This window comes from Prionailurus viverrinus, chromosome B4 (genome assembly GCF_022837055.1).
Source record: "Prionailurus viverrinus isolate Anna chromosome B4, UM_Priviv_1.0, whole genome shotgun sequence".
Lineage (NCBI taxonomy): Eukaryota > Metazoa > Chordata > Mammalia > Carnivora > Felidae > Prionailurus > Prionailurus viverrinus.
In genome coordinates, this window is record NC_062567.1 from 79,619,750 (window position 1) to 79,643,696 (window position 23,947).

Sequence of the window (23,947 nt, forward strand, 5' to 3'; positions counted from 1 at the left end):
GCCTGTCCAGTCCCTCGCTGGTACCCGTTGGTGACGGCGCCGGAAGAGGCCCGCCTTTCTCCAGAGGATTGGCGGATTAGTGCATACATCGCCCACCCTTGGTGGTAGGCGGGTAATCGTGCTATTGGCTGGGGCCCCCACCCCAAGGCGAGGAGGAGGAGGAGGAGGAGGAGGGGCAGGAGGTTTGGTTGAGCTGCAGCTGTTTGTCTGTTCGACACAGGCTTGGGCCCGACGGGGGAGACGGAGCCCCAGGTACTGGGCTGATGGAGCCCACAAGGGCAGGGGCGGAGGCGCCCAGGAGAGGAGAGCGGACTGGCCTGAGAGCAGAGGCGGGTCTGGACCTCAGCGAGGGGTCAGGGCGGCCCACTGGAGAGGGGAGCAGGGGGCCGGGCCCCGGCAGGCCTAATGGGGGCGCTGAGGAGGGGGCCGGGCGGGCTGGGAGCCCGAAGTTGGTGAGGCCGGGAGGCGGCCGGGTTGTGTTGGCGGCCTGCGGGGGCCGAGGGCCGGCGCGGGAGGCCCGGGGCTGTGTGAGGGCAGGGGCAGGCCTCATTGAGCAGCTCTGAGGAGGGAGGAGCTGGGGGAAAGGGACGGGGCAACGGGTGAGGTAAGCCCATTTGCCGGGAGGTGCGGAGGGGTCAAACCAGACGCCCGGGCCGCGAGGATAACCGGGGCTGAGGCTTTCGAGCTGTCTAGTTGGAAGGGCCTGAGAAGGCATCTTAGTTGGGTAAAGGGGCATTCTCTTCAGGGAAAGTGTCTATTATGAAAATAACTAGGGTGCTCTGAGTTGAGCTGAGAGGGATTTGGGTTCATTGAGGGAGAACTGAGGCAAAGGAGGAAAGCTTTTCTAATCTAGAAGACTAGTTAGTTGGAGAAGTGGAAGCAGGGCCTGGTATCAGTTATGGGAGCTTCTGGGAATGCTCATGGGTGGACTGGAGGATCTGGGTCTTGAAAGGACCCACTCTTTTGTTCCTCTTAGTGGTGAGTTGTGGTGACTCGAAGTTTTTTGGTACTCCCAGGGTAGCGAATGAAGACAAAAGTTAAAAAAAAAAAAAAATTTGTGACTGTTGGCTGTTCCAACTGTTCCCTACACTTTTCCTTGGCTTCAACTGGTTTAAGGTGCAGTCTGTGTTTCTTCTTACCAACCTCAGCTGGGTTAGGGTGCAATGCTGTCTAAGAAATAAGAAGTTGGATTTGGGGGGTGTTTGTTCTCAATAATCTGATCTATGGTGGTTACAGTATCTCTGACCTAGAAGCAGGGGATCAGCGATTGTATTATCCGCCCTGGAAAGGGGCTTAAGAGATCCCCAGTCACAGATCTTCTGACCATAGTTGGTGAAACTTTTATGGGACTTCAGCTTGGGTATTTCCCAGGCAGGTAATGGTTAGGTGGAACAAGCCTGGAAATATGAGGTGATATCACTGAGGAAGGGATTTGAGGAAGAGTGAGAAATTCCATTCCAGAAGGTTGGCATCACCCTTATTCTTTGTCTACTTCTTCAGGAGCCCAGGTAAAAGTTGGGTCAAACAGTGAGGCATATGAGGAACGGGTGAGTAGAGAAAAAGATGGATTACTAAGGCACAGGAATCACATTCTCCACCCCCCCCCCATATATTTTTAATGGTCTTCTGATCTCCTTAGTCCCCTATAGTTGGAGTTTATTGGATTTTCCCTTATACTTCCTCCTTTTACTCTCTTATACAAATGTATTTTATGATTATATTTCTTCTTAATTACATAAGTAATATGTACATATTTTTAAATACTCAGGCTGTACAGAAGTGTAAAAAGTGTAAATCTTCACACACATACTTCGCTCGTTTTATCCAGAAAGGTCAGAGATAAGAGACAACAGATCAGACTAATCTTACTTTGGGGGATGTGCCACCAAAGGCAATTCTGTTTTCATGTTCCCACTAAACTCTGGTCTCTCATTCTTTCCAGTTTTCTCTTCTGGAATGATACTCTCTTATTTATTGTGCTCCTTTCACAGATCATTTTGTCTTCTATCAAATTCACACAAGCAGAGAGCTATACTTTGGGTTATTCCTCCTCACCTTCTTAAAACACCGCACCTCCCCCCCCCCCCCCCCCCCCCCAGTCCCCAGCATCCCCCAGTTGTGCATTAGGTATCCTAGGAAATGCCCAAATAGATGGCTAATACTTTTTTTATGGGCAGGAAAGAAGCATTGAGATAAATCTTTTTGTTTGGGAGAATTATTGGCATCTTTGCTAAAGTGAGGAATTTGAGACCTCCGTCTTCTGGTTCATGGCCTCTACGTGTTCAGACATTCATTGAATATCTTTTCATTAACCCAAAAGAAGACAGTGGCTCTCCTAAGGGGCCCCTGTATCTGTCTTTCTGTAGTGATGTGAGAAGCTCTCAAGTTTCTCTGGATTTGAAATTGGTTTTCCTCTAAACCTCAGTACAGCTAGGACATTTCATACTACCACCTTATTAATTGAATTTGTTCTTACTGGCTCTAGAAGCCCTCTAATATTAGTGCCCAGCCTTTGTACAGTGCCCTCAGAAACTTCAGTTATGTCCCCCAGGAGTTTCTTTTCCTTCTGCAAAGCCAGTCCTAGAGAAAATTGTGTGGATATGTGTCTATGTGTGTGTTTTAATCCTCAACAGGCTTTGCCATTTTCTACATCCTGGTGGTATCATGTCCCTTTCTTCTAGACTTTTTTTTTTTTTTTTTTGTCTTTTCCACCTTCTTTTTAATCCAAGTCTACCTTCAAGAAACAATCTGACACAGATCCAGAATTATAAAAATGTATTTGGAGAAGAGGGCTTTCCCATTGTCCTTCAAGTCATACCTCCTATCTTCTAACTCTCACCTTGCCCAGGAGCAAGGATTGCTTTTCTGTAGTTTGCTTGTTTGTATGCATTGATACGAATTTGACTTCTGAGGATATATAAGTTAGGAGAAGCAAGTGTGTAGGCTGCTCCCTAATCCTAAAGCATTTCAGATTGGAAAGTAACCAAAGTGTAAGACAGTAAACTCAAAATAAGGAAATGCAACAGCCCTCAAGGAGGAAGGATACCTTAAAACCCTACACAGTACACTCCCACTTCCCAAGAGTGTTTTAGGAAAGAATTAGTCATTGAACGGTAACTGAGCTTAGTAAGGAGCCAACCAGGTGGGCAAAGTGTATGCAGATTTCTGAGCCAGGCTGTAGCTTTGGTTTAGGGGCAGTGGATACCTTTTCAGAATGTCCTCTAACTCTGTGGTGGTGTGATGGTGGGTTTTTTTGTTTTTTTAACGTGTGTTTCTCAAGTTCAGGAATTAATAGAGATAATGACCCAAAGTTTTTTTAACACTTAACATTAACTGAAAACTCAGGGAACTTGTTTTAAGCCACAGTTGCTTCAGTGTTAAGGTGGGAGGGCCACATATTGGGTGTGATTAGGCCATCTGAGCATAGTAACGGGTGACAGGAAAAGCAGTTAGCCCATGTGAGTTGCAACAGTACTTTGTGGGCTGGGTCTCAAGGGGGCCCTCCATCCAAGGGAGATCACAAAGAGGCCAGGGAGAGAATTGGTATTCTGAGGACTATTAAAAACATTCCCAAATGGAACTGAGTAAGAAGCTATCCAGGTGGCACAAAAAGGGGAAGAATAGATGAAGGAGGAAGCAGGACTGCTTTAGCCTTAATTAATTTAGAGAGCATTTTTTTTTAAATTTTTTTTCAACGTTTATTTATTTTTGGGACAGAGAGAGACAGAGCATGAACGGGGGAAGGGCAGAGAGAGAGGGAGACACAGAATCAGAAACAGGCTCCAGGCTCTGAGCCATCAGCCCAGAGCCCGATGCGGGGCTCGAACTCACAGACCGCAAGATCGTGACCTGGCTGAAGTCGGACGCTTAACCGACTGCGCCACCCAGGCGCCCCTAATTTAGAGAGCATTTAATGAACACCTACTAGGGACCAGGCATTGTGCTGGAAAGTCAAGATGACATAAAAAAAAAATAGTAACACTTTTTGAGAGGTTGACAGTTCAGCAGAACAAACACACACAATGAACTCATATAATGTAATAAATGCTGTGATAGAAATACCGTCGTAATTCTAGGGGACCCCAGAGGAAACTGATGAATTCTGCTGGGTGAGAAGGTGTCTCACAGAGAAGGTGACATTTAAGCTTGGCCTTAAAAGATAAATTACGAGTTTACTGGTCTCACAAAGTGGGGAAGGACATTCCAAATCTTTCCTAGGTCAATAGAGTTTGTACTACCATACTGATAAGAGATAAGTATGCTTTTTACCTCTTAGGGAAATGGAAGGGAGAGTGGGGGAAGTGGAAGGACTCTCTCATTTAAGACAGTGACTCATTAATTAACATTGGTCAACACAATGAAAGAGCCAAGTAGTAGAACTCTCAATTCAAGATTTTAGTAATTTGGGGTCTAAAAGAAGTTGAGAGTTGAAGGTATTCACTGGCTTTTGTCCTATCTTCCTAATCATTAAATCTCTTACATTAGTCCCCAGCACACAGACCCTTGTAAAAGTTACCACTCTTTCCCTATCATTTATTCCATTAAATTATTTCCATTTCAGCCTTCCTGGCAGGGTTGGTCAAGACCTTCTAGAGAGGCATGGTAATGAGTGAATTATTCTGTTAGAAGAATATAGAATTGGATTCTAGTTCTCAGGGAAGTCCTGGATCTGTCTACCTGGTTTTAGTCCCAAAGGAAGTACTTATCTAAACTGAATAGAGGCAGAAACTATCCAATCTAAGCTCTTGATCCAGTCCTGGTGCCCTCTTCAGGGTTCAATTCAGAGTTAGCATCTCCTGCTTCCTTAAGAGGTATAGTGGTATACTACTAGCAAGAGTACATGACTTGGAGTACTTACCAAAAGGAGATTTAGCTGTCTGTATGATAACACCTGGCAAGTTAATATTATTTGTGATAGCTGTCTGTATGGTAACACCTGGCAAGTTGATTAATATTATGTGCCTCAGTTACCTTACCTGTAAAATACAGAGACTGGACTAGACCTCTAGACTGCCTCTTATCTGGCAAACTGACCTTATGGGACTGACATTTGAGTGTGGGCTAGACTCCAGTGGCAATGTATCTGGAAGTTAGTCTCTGTTAATAGGTGATAGTCTTCTAGAGGCTTCATAATGTGTTTGGCTCAGACACTCAAAGATACCAAGTGGAAGGGGGGCTGAAGAATAGAGTCTTGCTCTGCTGGAACCAGCAAACTGAGAAACCTTTCCTATGCATACTTTTCCTGAGCGTTTAGGGGAGCTTCCCAAACTAATGAACTGACCCCTTCATCCTCCACCTTCCCCTCCCCAGTGGGCTGATGCCATGGTCAAACCTCAGTCCTCCCTAGTTAATGGTCATTTGATAAACCATTTTTGTGGAGCTGCACTTCTAAGGGAAGTTAAATCTGATTTTTTCTTTCCCAGTCTGAAAGGGTTGAAGGGAAGAATAACTTCCTTGTCCTCCCTTTTTTGGCCTCAGGTTTGAAGGTAATCATCACACCACTTGGCTGGGTGGCAATGGTTTATGTTTTGTCTTTGAACGGATCATTTGCCTACTGTCAACTCTTAGGAAAAAAAAAAGTCACCACTAGGAATCATTTGAATCTTATGTATATTATTTCACATCTGTACTCCTGATCTTTTGAGAGTCTAGCTATTGCATAAAAAACATAATAGCCTTATATACATGTTGGGGTTGAAGATTAAGGCACAGTGATGGGCAGCCCATCAATTACTGTGAACAGGCAAGGTAAGACATATTATTGAGGTGACACATCGGGTAGGAGGTAGTTTTTTCTAACCCACTAGTTTCTAATCTGTGACAATCCAAGGTTGCTTAGTAGCAAGAAAGTTTGCTGATTTGTCTGTGGGGGTAACAAGGGTTTTGCAACCTGAATGTGCTTGTGACTGTTTCCTATCTCCACATTTCCCCTACTCCCTACTACTATTTTCCCAAGCCTAGAGCCATGTGCCTATGAAAATTCAGTCCATTCTAACTCCCATGTTTTCTCCTTGTAAAGTAGTAACATTGAGGCTTAGTGTTCTGCCCCTTAGATCACATGCTTTGAAATAGTTGAAAATGTAAGCAAATAATTGGGGCACCTGGCTGGCTCAGCGGGTAGAGCATGCAACTCTTGATCTTGGGATTGTGAGTTCAACCCATCTTGGATGTAGAGCTTACTTTAAGAAAGGAAGGAAGGAAAAGGAAAGAAAGAAAAGGTGAGCAAATAAGTCAAAGAATCTAGTAACTTTTCCTGTTGTGTCTTAAAGAATATAGCATATGTATGTCACCTAAAGGAAACTTGATCAGCTTATCATCTGTTTTTTCCTATTGTGTCATCTGTTTTCTGTTCTAAAGTGTAGAGTTATGATGGCCTATCTTTTCTTATGAAACAGTGTATATGAAGTGCCACATAAATATGTTTTTAAAAATCATTTCTCACAGATTCTGAGAAACTCTAAGAGAAAGAAATTTCTTTTTTTTAATGTTTATTCTTTTTTTTTTTTTTTTAATGTTTATTCTTGAGAGAGAGAGAGAGAGAGAGAGAGAGAGAGACAGAGCGCAAGCAGGGGAGGGTCAGAGAGAGAGGGAGACACAGAATCTGAAGCAGGCTCCAGGCTCTGAGCTGTCAGCACAGAGCCTTGACACAGGGCTTGAACCCATGAACCATGAGATCATGACCTGAGCCGAAATTGGATGCTTAACTGACTAAGCCACCCAGGCACCCCAGGAATTTCTTAAATGTACCCAGAACTTTGGAAGTGAATTCAAATTTCACTCTTTACTACTTTTTCCAACCCCCTCCCTCCCCAACGATCCTTATAGATAAGGAAGCCAGGGCTCAGAAAGGCAAAAGGGAGTAGCGTAAGATCACAGTAGATTTTAACTGGCAAAGCAGAGTGTAAAACCCAGCCTTGCTTGATTCCAAAGCCGTTACCAGTACTACACGGGACTGCCCCTGTCTAATTTGACTCCCCATTTTCATAATTGTGTCATAACTTCAGTAGCAGGGTTGAAGAATCCTCTGACCCCTGGAGAGCTATAGTCAGCCCTCATCTTAATTTCATCTAGAAGTTTTATAACAGTAACCATAACCTATAGGCTGGCGAGAGACTAGACTTCCTCCCATCCTTATTAACCCCTCCTTCCTTGTCAGGCCTCTCCAGAGCAGTTTTTTAAACTTTTTTTTTTTTAATCATGACTCCTAATAAAACAAAACATTTTACATCATAATTCAATGTGTGTACATAAAGTGAAACATTTTCACAAAATGATTCTTATTTGCAACATACTTGTTATTTTTTTCTTTAAAAAAATTTTTTTTAACATTTATTTATTTTTTTTGAGAGAGAGAGGACAAAGAGAATCCCAAGCAGCCTCCACACTGTTAGCACAGAGTCTGACATGGATGGGGCTTAAACTCTTAAACCACGAAGTCACGACCTGAGGCAAAATCAAGAGTCAGATGCTCAACCAACTGAACCACCCAGGCACTCCCCCCCCACTTTTTTTTAATATACTGATCATGATCCACAAGTGATTTCAAGGTCATTATTGGTTTACAACCCCCAGTTTGAAAAAGAGCTAAAGCATTGTGACTAGTCGCTAAGAACCTAATTAATACCGATTCTTGCAGTACTGGATCCCAGAATTTAGGATTTTGTGGACCAATTAATTTAAATTTGAGGGTTTTGTTTTCCCACATACTGGTATTTAGAAGTCTTACTATTGCCAATCAACACCATTATATTTTTAAAGCATTAAAACAGTTATTTAGAAAGCTTTTAAAAAAATGCTTCCTAAAAATATAATTAAAAAATATATATTTCCTCTTAAAAAAAAAAAGAATTTGGTAGAATGAAAAACTCTTAAGTCCTTCACATAACACCCTCCTCAATCCTACTCTCCTCAGAGAGAGGTAATAAAATTGTTAACAAATTTGTATGTATTCTTCCAAAATGTTTTATATGCAGAATTTTGTTTTACATTTGTAGGATCCAACCATGTGTTTTGTACTACAACTTTTTAACAAGAGGTGTTAGAGGTTTTTCTATATAATACATATTTACCTTTGAGAGGAAATTGATACTAAGAAAGTAAGAAGTTAGAAGTCTTGTTACAGAGAATATTCTTTTAAATTGAATAAATTTAGCTTTATGAAAAACTTGCTATATCGTCTTTATTTTTACCATTTCCTCATGAACCACTGAAAACACCACAAAATAGCCTGTGTGTATCTGGATTCGTAGGACTCACTGGCCTGGGGAATATAAAATACCCAGTAGAATCAGAGTAATTTCTTACATTCCTCTGTCTTAATCTAGTCTACTTTGGGACTTTTTGGAGTTCTCATTGATCTTTTCTGTAAATCAGGGCCACTAAATAATACTTACCTTTTTTTCCTCAAGTTTATTTATTTTGAGAGAGAGAGTGCGAACAGAAGAGGGGCAGAAAGCGGGGGGAGGGGTCGATTTCATGACTGAGATCACGACCTGAGCCAAAACCAGGAGTTGGATGCTTAACCGACAGAGCTGCCCAGACTCCCCAACAATACTTATTTTTTAGCACTATGCTAAATATATCTTTTCCTTAACCTTTATTGCTACTCTGTGAGTTAGGTGTTCTTTCCATTTTATAAAGGTGGAAGGAAAGGCTCAGAGAAATTTCTTGATGTAGTTAATAATGAGGAATGCCTGGATGGCTCAGTCGGTTAAGCATCCAACTCTTGATTTCAGCTCAGGTCATTATCTCGGGGTCCAGAGATAGAATGTCAAGCTTTTGCTCCACACTGGGTGTGAACCCTGCTTGAGATTCTTTCTCCTCTCTCCCTCCCCAGCTCACACATGCACACTCAAAAAAAATGATTAGTGGTTTAATATTCATGAAGCACTTTTTGCCGCATATTTATTTTTTAAGTTTATTCATTTTGAGAGAGAGAACATGCGCATGCTGGGGAGGGGCAGAGAAAGAGGGAGAAAGAATCCCAAGCAGGATCCACACTGAGCATGGAGCCCAAGGCAGGGCTCAGTCTCACAACCATGAGATGATGACCTGAGCTGAAATCAATGAGTCAGAAGTTTAACCAACTGAGCCACCCAGATGCCCCTGTCAATACTTATTTGTGTTATCTCAGTCCTCACAACAGCTTTATGCAGCCCATAAACTATTATCCCATTTTACAGATGAAAGAAATGCACATATGAATTTAGTAATCTGCCCAAAGCTTCACAGGTAGTAAGCAAAACTGTAAAATAAACCCAGTGAATTAGACTTCGTAGTCTTTGTTCCTCTGCACTGCCTCCTGTATAATTTTTCTCTTTACTATCTTTATTCTATCTTTACTAGAATTACAGATTGTTAACGCTGATTTGACTCCAAAGCATCTTGCTATAGTGACAAAATAATGTTTCCCCACGTGCCATAAAGTATGTTTATGGAGTTATTAGAATCAGCCTTGGAGAACAGAAAGATTAATTTGAACAAAGTACAACCAAAGTAATGCTTAGGTTTTGGACAGAAGTTTTGCATATTCTAATCATGCTAACACCTTTGAATCTTATAGTTCCTTTCCCCTCAGAATCAGAATGATGAAGTATATTCAGGTTTGGATGATTAGACTCTCAGAAGTCTCCACTTCTGTCTCTGTCTCCTCTTCTACCACCAGCTTTCCAAGCTCCTTGGGAGGTTAAAAAAAAAAAAAAGGTGGTTCAGTTTCTTTTCATCAAATGTTTATCGCTTGAAAACTTATCCCTGCATCATCCTCTGGAGACTCCTGCTTGTGTCAAAAGGTACACCTTTCTCTGCTTCAAATTTGGAGGGCTACAGCTGTTAGGCCCATTTAGTGTGGAGAGTAATCTAATCCCTAGGCACCAGGAAGACAGCTGCAAGTTGAGAGGTTAAGCCTACTGATTCTTAGACATGGTAGATTCTCAGACTCAGAGAGGTGGCAGAAGCAAAAAGAAAGTTGATGCTGAATGCGGTTTGTTAGTTGTCTATGGTCTATTTCTCTACTCACCTTTGACCAGAAATGATAAAGGACAGATTTTCCTGGCAAATGGACCCTGGTTAGAGTTTCAGAAACATCAAGAAGACTGGTTGTGTATGAAGGATATGGGCCCAGAAGCTACCCCTCTGCTCCTAGGGAGGGGTGACTCATCCCACACCCCTAGAGTGCATCTCTCATTTTGAAAGCTAGAAAAAAGATGGGGGTGAGGGGAAGGGCAGCACCAGGGATACCAAGGAGATACTGGGGGTCTACGGTACTTGTGGGTAGATTTGGGTGTTCTTCGGGCCAACTAAAAATTGATCAATTTGTTATTTGAAGATCTGGTGGAAAAGTAATGGGGAATAAACTTATTTCATACCATTTTCAGTCTCTCCATTTCAGCTCCCTTAGCAGTTGGAGATTATGTAGTAGGGCAGACTCCACTTCCGATGCAATTTTTATTTTATTGTTCCGCATTCTTACCACTGAGTGTCAGCTACCTGGGACCCTCTCCGTGGGGTTGATGGGGTTAATGGGGTTGATTTTAATTATTAAGTCCTCATAGGAGCAAAGAAATTAGGAGATTTATCTTTTCTCTAAAACTGATTGCAGCAGCAATGGCCCGGTGTTTAATTTTACCTACTTTTTTTTTCTTGCAGGACTGTTGAAGCCTGAAGTCCCCTCCCCTTCCCCCTTCCCCCTTTGCCGCTTTGTGGCATCCCCCCTCCCTCCACCCTTTCCCATTCGGATAATCTAGCCATGACTAGCAGAAGCACAGCCAGGCCCAATGGGCAGCCCCAGGCCAGCAAAATATGCCAGTTCAAATTGGTCCTGCTGGGTGAATCTGCAGTGGGGAAGTCTAGTCTGGTATTACGTTTTGTCAAAGGGCAGTTTCATGAGTACCAGGAGAGCACCATTGGAGGTGAGTACCTTAGGGAAAGAGGCTTTTTGAAGGGAGATCTAGAGACCTGATTGTGGAGCTGGCCTTTTTAGCTCTCTGGAACAGAAATCCTTTATAAAACAGAAGAAAAAAAAATTGTCATAATGCCAAAAAATAGATATGTTTGTCCTCTTGCTTCCTAGAAGAAAATTAGAAAGGTTGACCTTTGCACACCAAGAAAATCACTAATTTTTTTTTAATCTTTTGTCTTCTTCCTCTCACTTTCCTCTTAATCCAATTGAAGTTTAGTTGAGTGTCATCTTGAGCAGGGTTGGCTTAAAGCAGTGATTCATAATCAAAAGTGTACATCAGAATCACCTGGGGAACATTTTTATCCTGTCATGCTTGGGCCCTGCCCTAGATGTACTGATCAGTATGGGAAGTAGGGTGAATTTGGTGGAGGTGTAGACATGTATGTTTGGAAAAGCTCTGTAGAAGAGGCTGGAACTAAATATAAAAGATAAAAGACATCTGCCTTTCCCACCTTTGCTACCTTCTCCCTTCTACTACTCCCTAAGGTGGTAATTCAGTAAAAGATCTTTTATGAGAACTCCCATGTTACACCTTCCCTACTTTTACTAGTAACCTTGGAAATTCAGTGTTCTTGGACCAGCAGAAGATTATATAAAAAAGTAACAGCCAGATTTATTGCTAATAGTGGGATCTGTCATCAGTCTTTAAAATCTTCTAATTAATTATTGATGTGACCTTTGAAACTTATTTTCTGTTACTATCCCTTATTCCTCTATTTTGGTTAGAAGAGAGATAAGTGTCAGCTCCTCTCTCTAACATTCATAGCTTATGTGCCCCCACTACTTAGAGGAACTTCTGGCAGGAAGGACTTAGCCAAGGGCAGTCTTAATCCTGGTTCTAAGACCTATACATAAGGAGAGGAACTCTAAACCTTTTCCTTAGCTGAATGACCTGGTTGGTAACTGGTCTTAGACTGAGAATGGAGATATTATGAAGGGGGCTGGGATTTTCCCATTGATCCTCCTACTTACAACTTCTTCCCCTCCATTCTCTCATCCACAGCGGCCTTCCTCACCCAGTCTGTTTGTCTAGATGACACAACAGTCAAGTTTGAGATTTGGGACACAGCTGGGCAGGAGCGATACCATAGCTTGGCCCCCATGTACTACAGAGGTGCCCAAGCTGCCATTGTGGTTTATGACATTACTAATCAGGTAAGTGGGCTGTGAAGTTTCTTGCTTTTATTAATAGGAATTAAATTAGGTGGGGAAGAAAAAAACAAGTTCTTGAAATGGCAAAATAAAATAAGAGTATAAATTCTACTCCCAAGTGCTGGTAAGACGGAGGTAATGACACAAGTGGTTTCAGTGAGGGAAGGTTGCCTAGAAGAGGTGAGTTTTGAGACAGGGTTTTGAAGGTGATGGGCCTGGGGCACCTGGCTGGCTCAGTTGGTGGAGCATGTGACTCTTGATCTTGGGCTTGTGGGTTCAAGCCCCACGTTGGGTGTAGAAATTACTTAATAAAATCTTAAGTTAAAAAAAAAGGTGATGCCATACACAAAAATAAACTCAAAATGGATGAAAGACCTCAATGTAAGACAGGAAGCCTTCAAAATCCTCGAGGAGAAAGCAGGCAAAAACCTCTTTTATCTTTCACATAGTAACTTCTTACTCAACACGTCTCTGGAGGCAAGGGAAACAAAAGCAAAAATGAACTACTGGGACCTCATCAAAATAAAAAGCTTCTGCACAGTGAAGGAAACAGCAAAACTAAAAGGCAACCAACAGAATGGGAGGAGATATTTGCAAATGACATACCAGATAAAGGGTTAGTATCCAAAATCTATAAAGAACTTATCAAACTCAACACCCAAAAAACAAATAATCCAGTGAAGAAATGGGCGAAAGACATGAATAGACACTTCTCCAAGGAAGACATCCAGATGGCCAACCGACACATGAAAAATGCTCAACTTCACTCATCATCAGGGAAATACAAATCAAACCCACAATGAGATACCACCTTACACCTGTCAGAATGGCTAACATTAACAATTCAGGCAATGACAGATGTTGGCAAGGATGCAGAGAAAGAGGATCTCTTTTGCATTGTTGGTGGCAATGCAAGCTTGTGCAGCCACTCTGGAAAACAGTATGGAGGTTCCTCAAAAAACTAAAAATAGAACTACCTTACTACCCAGCAATTGCACTACTAGGCATTTATCCATGGGATACAGGTGTGCTGTTTCAAAGGGACACATGCACCCCAATGTTTATAGCAGCACTATCGATAATAGCCAAAGTATGGAAAGAGCCCAAATGTCCATTGATGGATGAATGGATAAAGAAGGGGTAGTATATATATACAATGGAGTATTACTCGGCAATCAAACAGAATGAAATCTTGCCATCTGCAACTACATGGATGGAACTAGAGGGTGTTATGCTAAGTGAAATTAGTCAGTCAGAGAAAGACACAAATCATATGACTTCACTCATATGAGGACTTTAGGAGACAAAACAGATGAACATAAAGGAAGGGAAACAAAAATAATATAAAAACAGGGAGGGGGACAAAACAGAAGAGACTCATAAATATGGAGAACAAACTGAGGGTTACTGGAGGGGTTGTGGGAGGAGGGATGGGCTAAATGGGTAAGGGGCATTAAGGAATCTACTCCTGAAGTCATTGTTTCACTATATGCTAATTTAGATGTAAATTTAAAAAAATAAAAAATTAAAAAAAGAAAAAAAAAAAAAAAAAAAAAAAAAGGTGATGGGCCTAGATTGGCAGTCATTCTAGCCTACCTTCTCTTCCTCATGTTTTCCTAGGAAACCTTCGCCCGGGCGAAGACATGGGTAAAGGAACTACAGCGACAGGCCAGTCCTAGCATCGTTATTGCCCTGGCAGGGAACAAAGCTGACCTGGCCAATAAGCGCATGGTGGAGTATGAAGTAAGTTGGCCCATAGAATCCCTCTGTAACACACTCCCTCTGTACTTGGGATCTTTAGTCCCCAAACCTGCCCTCTCTGAAAACCTCATCTGAGGTCATTTATCATCTCCATTCCCCAGTTCCACACCAGGCTAAATACAACAATACTGTGACCCTAATGACAGCCAGGAGATTTTAGAGGAGTCAGAAAAAAACTTCAGAGCAGAGGGGTAGGGGAGTACCAGCTATAGGGGTATCAATGTGAAAACAGGAAAGAGGGAACAGGTGAATTTGAGGTAAGGGACTATTCAAGTGTCACAACCTAAAAGCCCCCAACCAATTTACCTTCTCCCTCATTATCAAGATTCCTGATATCTGCTTGTTGGATTAAATGGTCTAGACCATGAGTTATCCTTGAGGAAGTCGTCACCAAAATATGAGTCCAGAGCCAGCTGGCTCAGAGGGCAGTTAAACCTAGGATACTACCTAGTTCTGGTGCTACATGGAAGTGGAAAGACAGTACTTGTTCCTGTCTTACATTCTGAGTACCAGTATACCCACCCCTTGCAGGAGGCCCAGGCGTATGCAGATGACAACAGCTTATTGTTTATGGAGACTTCAGCCAAGACAGCTATGAACGTGAACGATCTTTTCCTGGCAATAGGTAAGGTCAGAACAGCCTGGGGTCTTCCTGTCTTTTTGCCTTGCCTCTTGGCAAGATCACTAGCCCAAGTCGTAAAGACAGAGGGGAGTGTCTCCTGCTGTGAAAACTAGGTATGGAAATAACTTTCCATTATGACTTCCATCCTTTGGCTACAGCTTTAGCCCCCATCCCCCCACATCTTTAATGTAGTTTACAAAAGTGAACCTTCCCCTCTTCAAAACATTCTTTTAATCTCTCACATTTCCCCTTTCCCCATATCACTCCCCCACCCAATAGTCTTTTTGGAGAGATGAGTAAAATCTACCATACTTTTTTCCCTTCTCTTTTTATCTCTAGCTAAGAAGCTGCCAAAGAGTGAACCCCAGAATCTGGGGGGTGCAGCAGGCCGAAGCCGGGGTGTGGATCTCCATGAGCAGTCCCAGCAGAACAAGAGCCAGTGTTGTAGCAACTGAGGGGGTGGCTAGCAGCAAACAAGTATGGAGCTAGCACGAGAGCTAAGAAATAACCTCCATCCCCACCCCTCAGCACACAGCCCCTACGGTAACAGCACACTGAGCCCTGGCTCCCAAGGGCTGCCTCCTGACAGCTCCGTCATGGCACTTTTTAACGCTTCAGCAACCAACACCAGGCAGCTGTTGCCACTGGCCTCCTACCCCTACTCTGGGGCTTGGGGGTCAGATCCCCCAGGACTTACCTTCCAAAACAAACTTTCTTCACTTTGTATTATAGGTGCAAGACAGTGACCTACTTATCTTTCCTCTTCCTCCTCCTCCTCATTTTTCCAGAAAACATTTTTTTGTCTCCTGCCCCTTCCCCTTCTGCTTTTGGTCAATCCCTGTTCTTGATCCCCTTTTCCTCCTCTCCCCAGGATGGAGAAGGTGGTGAACCCAGGAACTGAGGAAGGAGGTTTCCAGTTCAGTCACATTAAAGGGCCCTGGGGGAGAGTAAGGCTCAGAGCGGGAGGGAGTAAGGAAACCTTTCCTTTTTGTTTTTATTTGGTTGGAGTTTCTCGTATTTGAAAACACTGCAGTCTCCATGAGTTGGCCTTGTGGAGGGTGTTTCTAGGTAGAGATGAGAACGGGAAGGCAAGCTCTCGGGTACCAGGTGGGAGTTGTGTTGTTAGCTAACTGGGCAGAGGTAGAGGAGGTGGAGATGCAGTGTCACCTGTGGCTCTGGAACTGTTCCAAGGCCTGATTTCCCCCTCACCCAGCCTCTTAGGTAGCTTCTCCCCCATAGTGGGGGAGACTCTGGACCCCAGAGTCCTCCAAAGAATCTTCACTGGTTGCCTGCATCTTTGGCTCTGCTGTGATCTAATTAGAGGAGGGACCAGTTTCTGAATCCCATCCTCTGATTTATACATATGCATTTTTTTCTCTGGCCTTTAGATGGCCTCAGCCCCAGCCACTATATTCCCCTGCAGTTTGCACTTTAATTGGTGGTAGTTCAGTTGGGATACTTGTTTTATGGGGGTTTTGATTGATTTACCTGCCCTCTCACCTTTTTAATTAAATGGAACCCAAGGTAGTATATATATGAGGTTTGGGGAGGGGCTGTAGAGAACAGGACCAGTGGCAGCTATTCAAGTCCAGTCTCCATTGCTTGCTTCCTCCAGCTCTGACTCTTAACCTATATTCTTGCCAACCTAGCTCTCAAGTATAGGTTTGCCTTTCCTGGGGAATTAACTGAGCAACTGGAGAGTGGTCTCGGGATAGCCTAGGCCATTGTATGGGAGTGAAGAGGGGTGTCAGGCAGGAGGGAGGAGTTTTCTATCCTTTCCTAGGGTTCACATTCAATTTGATCCAACCATTACTGTGTCTTTTCTACTTCCCTGTAAATAGGTATGATCTTTATTCCCATTGTACAGTCTGTTCTGTCCTCCACCTCCCATCAATCAGGCCCTGTTTCTTTTCTCCTTTGTTAGTATCTTCCATTTAGTCCCCCGATTCTTACCCTCATACTCACCCCCAGCCAGTGGTTTAATCCATGTACCACTAGAAGTTAATACCACAGGCCTACTTGTGGACCCCTCAAATCATAACACCTGTTCCTGTGGACAGGGAACAACTGCCACTGAAGGTCCATCACAGCTGTCTCATGTCACCAGAGGATGTTGGTCCCTTCTAAATCTCTAGCCACTCTTCTTGGCCTCTCTCATCCGGTGTTTTAGCATATCTTTGTGAAGCCATCAAGGCAAGAGAGAGCTCTAAACTCCTTCTTGTTCCAGCCCAGAATTTTGGGAAAATTGGGGGAAGTAAGATAGGAAAGGTCACAGTGACCTAGGATTGGAACCTTTCTACCCTTTGATTTGCAGACTGCCCTCTGTCCCAGAGCAGCTGAGAAATCCTTGAAGCTGAGATTCCGAAGGACCCAGCTTAGGTTCTTCCACTTAGGCCTCAATTCCCTTCCTTTTCCAGGGGCAGCCTTAGTTCCCGTGGCCCTGAAACACATATATTTTTCTCTTCCTTTCCCAGCATCCACTAGCTCCCCAAAGCACCCAGTGCATCCTTATAAGTGGAAGAACTAGGATCGCTCTCTTAAATTCCTTAGAAATGAAGGGGGTTTTTTTGTTTGTTTTTTTTTCTCTGTGCATCTTTCCCCCTGGAATGGGAGTGAAGTGGTTCATTGCCTTGGGGCTGGGAAACCATTTCTCCAGGCTTTTTCTCCCCTCCCCAGCCCCCTTAGGAACAGGATTGGCCTTAGCTGTTAGGCCTGTCTGCTGCTTTCCTTCTACTTCCTACCAGTCCTTCTACTTCCTACCAGTTCTTCTGCTTTCCTTTGAGCTTTCTTGGGCTTGGGGATCTTAGTTTTTATTTCCCAGCTCTTCATTTTTTTTCTTCCCTTCTGATCAGTTGTTTTTTTTTAAGGCGGGGGTGGGGGGGTGTCCTTTTTTTTTCTTCTAAGAAAGCATTTGCCTTTTTTCCCTTTTCTTCCTCTCCCAACATAACAATCGTGGTAACAGAATGCGACTGCTGATTTACCGATGTATTTAATGTAAGTAAAAAAGGAAAAAAAAAAAAAAAGAAAAGTGTATTGGAGTGTTGCTTCTTTTTTTCTTTTTTCTTTCTTTTTTCTTTTTTTTCTCTTCTTTTTTTTTTTTTTTTTTTTTTTTTTTTTTTTTTTTTGCTATTTGATACTAGAAATTTGGAAGAAAGGGCATTCAGTGTTTACGTGAATCAGAAATATACCCTCTCCTACGTCATCGTACTTCCTTATAAGTTCCCTTTAATCTTTCTTGAATAGTGAGATAGCCCAATTTGGAAAATATTCGCTTTATTGCTGTTTAATCACTCCTATTCCCAAGCCACTAGAGAGCTCATCAAATCTGACGTAACTTATTTTTATAGACCTCTTAATACATATTGGGCAGGGTGGGGTAGGGGGTGTGGTCTGTGGACCTCTGGGCAAACAATTGATGAGACTGGAAGGAAAGGTATTTGTGAATCCTTTGAAGTATTCTGCAAAAGTTTATGTGCATTTCTCCAGGGAAAGTGTGCCTTGCTTGCCTTGCTAGTATCTTAGAGGGGTCCGTGACCTAAAGAAGGTTAAATAAAGCACTAAATTTGTATTTTTAATTGATCATTTCCACCCCAACAGGAAAATTTCTCCTAGATCTGCTCTTGTTTGCTACTGTACTTGAAGCCGTTCAGTCCATCACGGTCTAAATGGAGGTGGGTGGGAGAGAATGACACAGAGAAAGATCAGGTATGGTTGCAGAAGTACAGGAAGAAGGACTGGTTCCAGACAGAGCTGGCATTACAATCCCATCTACCAATTTATCAGCTGTGGCCTTGACCTAGGTACTTAACTGCTCTCTGCCTCTGTTTCTTCTGTAAAATGAAGAAAAGTTGAGGTTCAAAGGTCAATTGTGTAAAGTATGTGTGGAGCACACAAGATGACACTGTTATTATGGAGAAGTCTTATCCTCAGACAGTCCCTAACTGATTTCTCTGTATTCTTGGGCTGAGCCCAATTTTCAAGGCTGGTAGGATAGGTTGGGCATCAGACCTCTCCAATGATTTAATTGAACACAGTTGAGCTGGAATTTCCAAAACCCTCAGGGCCAAACTCACCTTTTCACTGCCGATTCCCCTTTCCTTCTGTCTCTTAGTACTCCCCCCAGGGCTCAATGATTCTTGACAAAAGCTCTAGTTCACTTTAGGAGAGCAGAAAGGGAGAGGAAATGATCTTCCAAAATTAAAGATGAAGACCTTCACTTAGTAAGGTTGTAGTTCAACCTTTTGGCCTCTAGAGGGCAGTGTGGATACGTTCGCCTCAAGTTCACAGCCAGCCAATAACAGTGTGTACTGCACCAAAGGATGAAAGGATAATGGCAAACGTATTCTTAGTGCTCTCCACTGTGTGATTATGAGCGATTATAATCTTTATACTTGGGGGTATTAAAATATTGTTCTAGTTATGACAATGATTTTTTAATTGGCTTAACTAAAAAAAAGTCGGTATTTGTATTGTTCTATACTTTGGGAAGAAAATAGACATGTCCAAGGGAACTAGTCTTTGAACCACTATTTAAGCTTCGTTTCTGTATTTATTCTTGGATATAAGAGAATTGAGCGCTTGACCTTGTTTTCACTAAAAGGCAAACCGGGCTGTTTTAGTTGCAACACAGATGTTTGTCAAAAACAGGGTAGAGGTGGAGCTCATGGCTGGGAGAATGCCCGCTGGATTCCCAGGCCTTCTCAGTGAATGCACCTTGTGTCACAGCCGTAGGGGCAGGGCGGGGGCGTCTCAAAACCTCCCACCTCTCCGCCCAAGCTTTGGAGTCCTCGTCACCTTCCACTGCCCAGTTCTGGACAACAGTGAGAGTCCCATTCCTTGTCGAGCGGGGATTGGAAACAAAAAACAGCCAGTCTTAGCTCCGAGCCCTCGTGGCACCCCTCCTGCCTCTGCCTCCAGAAGGCGGGCACAGCAGCTTGCAGGCGCGCGGCCAGCCAATAGCTGGGGGATGAACAGAAAGGCGAGAGTGCTCCTTCACTCGGCCCCAACGTCACGATGCTGGCCCCGCCCCTTCGCCAGCAGTCTCTGGGAGCTGGGCGGGTAAGCCAGCCACCCTGCCGACGCCGGACGCCGAGCCCGAACCCGGTAAGGGGGCTGGGGACTGGGAGTGGGAAGAGGAGGAGGAGGAGGAACGACTGGTAACCTGGGAGATGGCCAGGGCCTTGGGACCCGGGGGTGCTCCGAACCCCATGGGTTCGAACAAAAACCCAGTACCACCTCCACTCCCGCTGCTCCTCTTAGGAGCGCAGTGTGTTGCTACGAGACACTCTTGTACCAGCTGCTGGGCAATGGCATTGGACTGGGTGCTTGTGCTCTGGAGTTGGACATATCCTCCTACCTAAAGTGCTCCCCGGGGGGTGAGGCGTCACCACCCGCAAAAGGGAGGTGGCGTCTGTTTTGGAGCAGAAGGCTGCTTCTCCCAAACCTGGGACACTGGGTTTACCAAGTTTACCCGCAAGTCAGTCCTACTTGGACCACTCCCGTCTGGTTCAAGTGGGCTGCTGGGACTGAGGGCAGGTGGGAGGGAGAGTGAGGATCCCATGGCCCAGGAGTAAAATGCAGACTGCTCCTGTTCCTATCTCCTTCACAGTTTCTCGGCCTGCCCCCTTTTTAGCATTTCACCAGCAATTGGGACACTTCTTACTCTTCCTGGATTTGGCCTTCCTGGGGTCAGTGAGCTGCTCAATGCTGTGAGGAACGAACTGCTGCAGGGCAGAGAGGGGAAAAATTACTTCTTTAGCCCACTCCCTGACACCAAAGTCATTAACTTCTCCATTTGCTGAGTTCACGGGAATGGCATAGACAAGGTAGGGGTGAGAACCCTAGGTTGGAGTCCAGTTCCCAGCCAGGTTCAATTTTCTTTTTTCCTAAGGTTGGTAGAAGGAAAGGAAGGGACTGAAAGGCCTTCAAAAACCATGTTATTGTGTGTTTGCTCCTCACAGCCGCCCTGCTAGGTAGATCTTATTTCATAGATGAGGACATAAGTTCTGAGAGAGTTGGTATTTTGCCCAGGAAATGGGGCTGGTTAATGGTAAGGCTCATTTCACAAACCCAAAACAGTTTGACTCCCCAGAATCTGAGCTGGTTCACCCTGTTAGGCTGCCACTGCCTTTTTCATGTTTTTGTCCCTAAGTTGGTCTGCCTCTCATTTGTCCTCTGCTGACTTTGGAAATAATAAACCAGCAAACTGGACAGTCGACATTTTGGCTTCTGACCTTTAGGCCCTTGGCCCTGAACATTGGTCTCTGTAGTGGATAGAGAATGGAGGATGGTGATTCTAGAAGCCCCCTACCCACTGCCTCATTCCCTTCCATCCTGTCAGCACAGTCTCTTTGAAGTCCTTTATGTTTTCTCTAAGGACCCATTTGGACCTCCCCCCACACATAGTCCCTTCCTTTGGCCTCATTACCACAGAAAAAGTCTCTTCATTTGCCCAGAGAGCACCTTGCTGACCTCTGTGTCTTCTTCCACTCATTTCCTCAAGTTTCACTAATATCATCCCTTCCCAGAACTCCTTATCTTGATCCTGGAATCTTTTTCCCACAGGTCTGTCACAATGCTGCTGCACAGGGCTGTGATCCCCCATCTCCGACAGGCCTGCAGGTAGGCCATCGCATCCTAGAACTTGTGTCTCAGCCCATATTCCCCACCCCCAGTATCTTTATGACATTTATCTACCAGATAAGATAGTTGAAATACTGGATACTAAGGAGGAAAGGGAAAGCCATATCTCACCTGCTTGTTCCACTCAACCCTGGAGAAACTTAAGTCCCAACTGAAGGAACCAATGGCCAACCTGGTAAACCTCAGGCCTTCACTGTCCCTTTCCTATGATCAGGAGTGTGCTGCTAAGAGGACCTCTCTCTCTTCCAGACTCAAGTCAGCCCCCTCAAGGCTCTATATTCGGGCTTGCTCTACAGATGATTCACTTCAGCCCCAGTGCCCCAGCCTTGCCTTCTCTGGTGATAACTCCAGCACCGGGGGATGGAAAGTCATGGGGACTCTGCTAGGCCTGGGTGCAGTGTTGGCCTATCATGACCGCCGGTGTAGGGTAAGTGGGGAAGAAAGGGACTTCACTGTCAGAACAAGGGGGCCCTAATAAGCTCCCCAGGCAACCCAGGCTATTACCACAGAGCCATGGTGATACTGTCTTCATGCAGAGTAAAGATGAAATCTGCTACCTCTCTTTCACAGTGGCCATGACTTTATGGTTTGGGTCAGGGTAAGCAAGAGTGATTCCTTCTTACTGTTTATGTTTCTTTTTGCCTTACCCCTGCGTTGTCTGCAGGCTACTCAGGAGTCACCACATGTATACACAAGAGAGGAAGTGAGATCTCACAGCAGCCCTGAAACTAGGATCTGGGTGACTCTGGGCTGTGAGGTGTTTGATGTTACAGAATTTGTGGACTTACACCCTGGGGGGCCATCAAAGCTGATGCTAGCAGCAGGGGGTCCTCTAGAGCCCTTCTGGGCCCTCTATGCTGTTCATAACCAGCCCCATGTGCGTGAGATGCTGGCTCAGTACAAGATTGGGGAGCTGAGCCCTGAAGACAAGGTACCTTCCACCTTGAAGACCTCTGACCCCTACATTGATGATCCCGTACGTCACCCAGCCCTGAAGGTCAACAGCCAGCGCCCCTTTAATGCAGAGCCCCCCCCTGAACTGCTGACGGAAAACTATATCACACCTAACCCTATCTTCTTCACCCGGAACCATCTGCCTGTACCTAACCTGGACCCAGAAACCTATCGTCTGCATGTAGTAGGGCCACCTGGGGGTCAGTCACTGTGTCTATCCCTGGATGACTTGTACAAGTTCCCCAAACATGAGATCACTGTAACTCTGCAGTGTGCTGGCAACCGGCGCTCTGAAATGACTCAATTCAAAGAAGTGAGAGGTCTGGAGTGGAATATCGGGGCCATTAGCACTGCACGCTGGGTTGGGGCACGCCTTTGTGATGTGTTAGCCAAGGCTGGTCACCAACTCTCTGAAACTGAGGCCCACGTCTGCTTTGAGGGACTGGATTCAGACCCCACAGGGACTGCCTATGGAGCATCCATCCCTCTGGCTCGGGCCATGGATCCTGAAGCTGAGGTCCTGCTGGCATACGAGATGAATGGGCAGCCTCTGCCTCGTGACCATGGCTTCCCTGTGCGAGTGGTTGTTCCTGGTGTGGTGGGTGCCCGCCATGTCAAATGGCTGGGCAAAGTGAGTGTGGAACCAGAGGAAAGTTACAGTCACTGGCAGCGGCGGGATTATAAAGGTTTCTCTCCATCTGTGGACTGGGACACAGTAGATTTTGACTCCGCTCCATCTATTCAGGAACTTCCTGTCCAGTCAGCCATCACAGAACCCAAGGATGGGGAGACAGTACAATCAGGGGAGGTGACTATCAAGGGCTATGCATGGAGTGGTGGTGGGAGGGCTGTGGTCAGGGTGGATGTGTCTCTGGATGGGGGTCTAACCTGGCACGTGGCAGAGCTGGATGGAGAGGAACAGCGTCCCAGAAAGGCCTGGGCCTGGCGACTATGGCAGCTGCAAGCCCCTGTGCCGGCTGGGAGAAAGGAATTGAACATTGTTTGTAAAGCTGTAGATGACAGCTACAATGTGCAACCAGACACCGTGGCCCCAATCTGGAACCTGCGAGGTGTGCTCAGCAATGCCTGGCACCGTGTCCATGTCCATGTCGCCCCATAAGAAGGTGAAATGGAATTACCTACTCCCCAGAATCATCATCTCAACCCCTTTCCACACACATCCTTTTGCCTTGTTACCACAGGAAAACCTTTCCTTCCACCTCCACTTCTTGGATCACAACCCTATACTATGCCTTCCTAAACCACACACAGATATGCACATTGCACATTTCCACCCAGACACCAGCTCTCCTTTGACACTATGTTACATATCCCTATTATGCCAGAAGTTGAGAGCTGTTGAAGATGTAAGCTAGAAGTGGGGAAATTTCTGTAAACAAGCACTCTTCTCCTACCCCACCTCCACTTCTAGTGTTTATCATCACTTTATTTTGCTTTTCCTCTTAGGAGTCTTCAGAGAATGTGTGTGGATATGTGTACAAAAATGTATATGCAACTTTCTACTGACTTTCTGGTTGCCAGGGGTCGTGAGAGGTGCAATCCTGCCCCTTTATAGTTCCACTTTTCTAAACACATCAATAAAGTATCTGTTTAAGACACAACTCCGAAAAAAGAAAAGATTATGACTTTGGGGACTTCTTGAGGCTGGCGCGTGAGCATATTGCAGGAGGGAGGTGCACTGGTACTGGGATATGTAGTGAGATAATCCCAAACAAGGTGGGGGGGGGGGGGGAAGGGAAGTAGGGAAGTCAAAAAGTGGGGCTTCCTTCTCCGAGGTCCGCCAGTATCTGTAGCGTTGCTTAGGTGACTCAGCTAAGAATACCCTCAAGAGAGATTTT

At 44.7% G+C, this 23,947-nt stretch overlaps 2 protein-coding genes across 5 annotated transcripts; both read left to right on the forward strand.

Moving 5' to 3' along the window:
* The first annotated feature begins 120 nt into the window (after positions 1–120).
* Positions 121–17,525, forward strand: RAB5B (RAB5B, member RAS oncogene family). Of its 2 annotated transcripts, none has more exons than XM_047867722.1 (6): positions 121–252; positions 10,645–10,907; positions 11,961–12,112; positions 13,730–13,852; positions 14,402–14,495; positions 14,832–17,525. In XM_047867722.1, exons 2-6 carry the CDS (start codon positions 10,745–10,747, stop codon positions 14,945–14,947), a joined length of 648 nt encoding a protein of 215 aa, XP_047723678.1. In that variant the 5' UTR covers positions 121–252; positions 10,645–10,744; the 3' UTR covers positions 14,948–17,525. The 2 variants fall into 2 exon arrangements, with proteins under 2 accessions (XP_047723678.1, XP_047723679.1); XM_047867723.1 differs by lacking the exon at positions 121–252 and adding an exon at positions 9,665–9,788.
* Positions 17,526–17,678: 153 nt separating this feature from the next.
* Positions 17,679–23,710, forward strand: SUOX (sulfite oxidase). 3 transcript variants are annotated; one of them, XM_047867717.1, is made up of 5 exons: positions 17,679–18,292; positions 19,140–19,595; positions 21,057–21,113; positions 21,384–21,561; positions 21,799–23,710. In XM_047867717.1, the coding sequence occupies exons 3-5, from the start codon at positions 21,067–21,069 to the stop codon at positions 23,206–23,208; spliced, it is 1,635 nt and encodes a 544-aa protein (XP_047723673.1). In that variant the 5' UTR covers positions 17,679–18,292; positions 19,140–19,595; positions 21,057–21,066; the 3' UTR covers positions 23,209–23,710. The 3 variants fall into 3 exon arrangements, with proteins under 3 accessions (XP_047723673.1, XP_047723672.1, XP_047723671.1); XM_047867716.1 differs by having other exon boundaries at positions 17,679–19,595; XM_047867715.1 differs by lacking the exons at positions 17,679–18,292; positions 19,140–19,595; positions 21,057–21,113 and having other exon boundaries at positions 21,131–21,561.
* Positions 23,711–23,947: the final 237 nt, after the last annotated feature.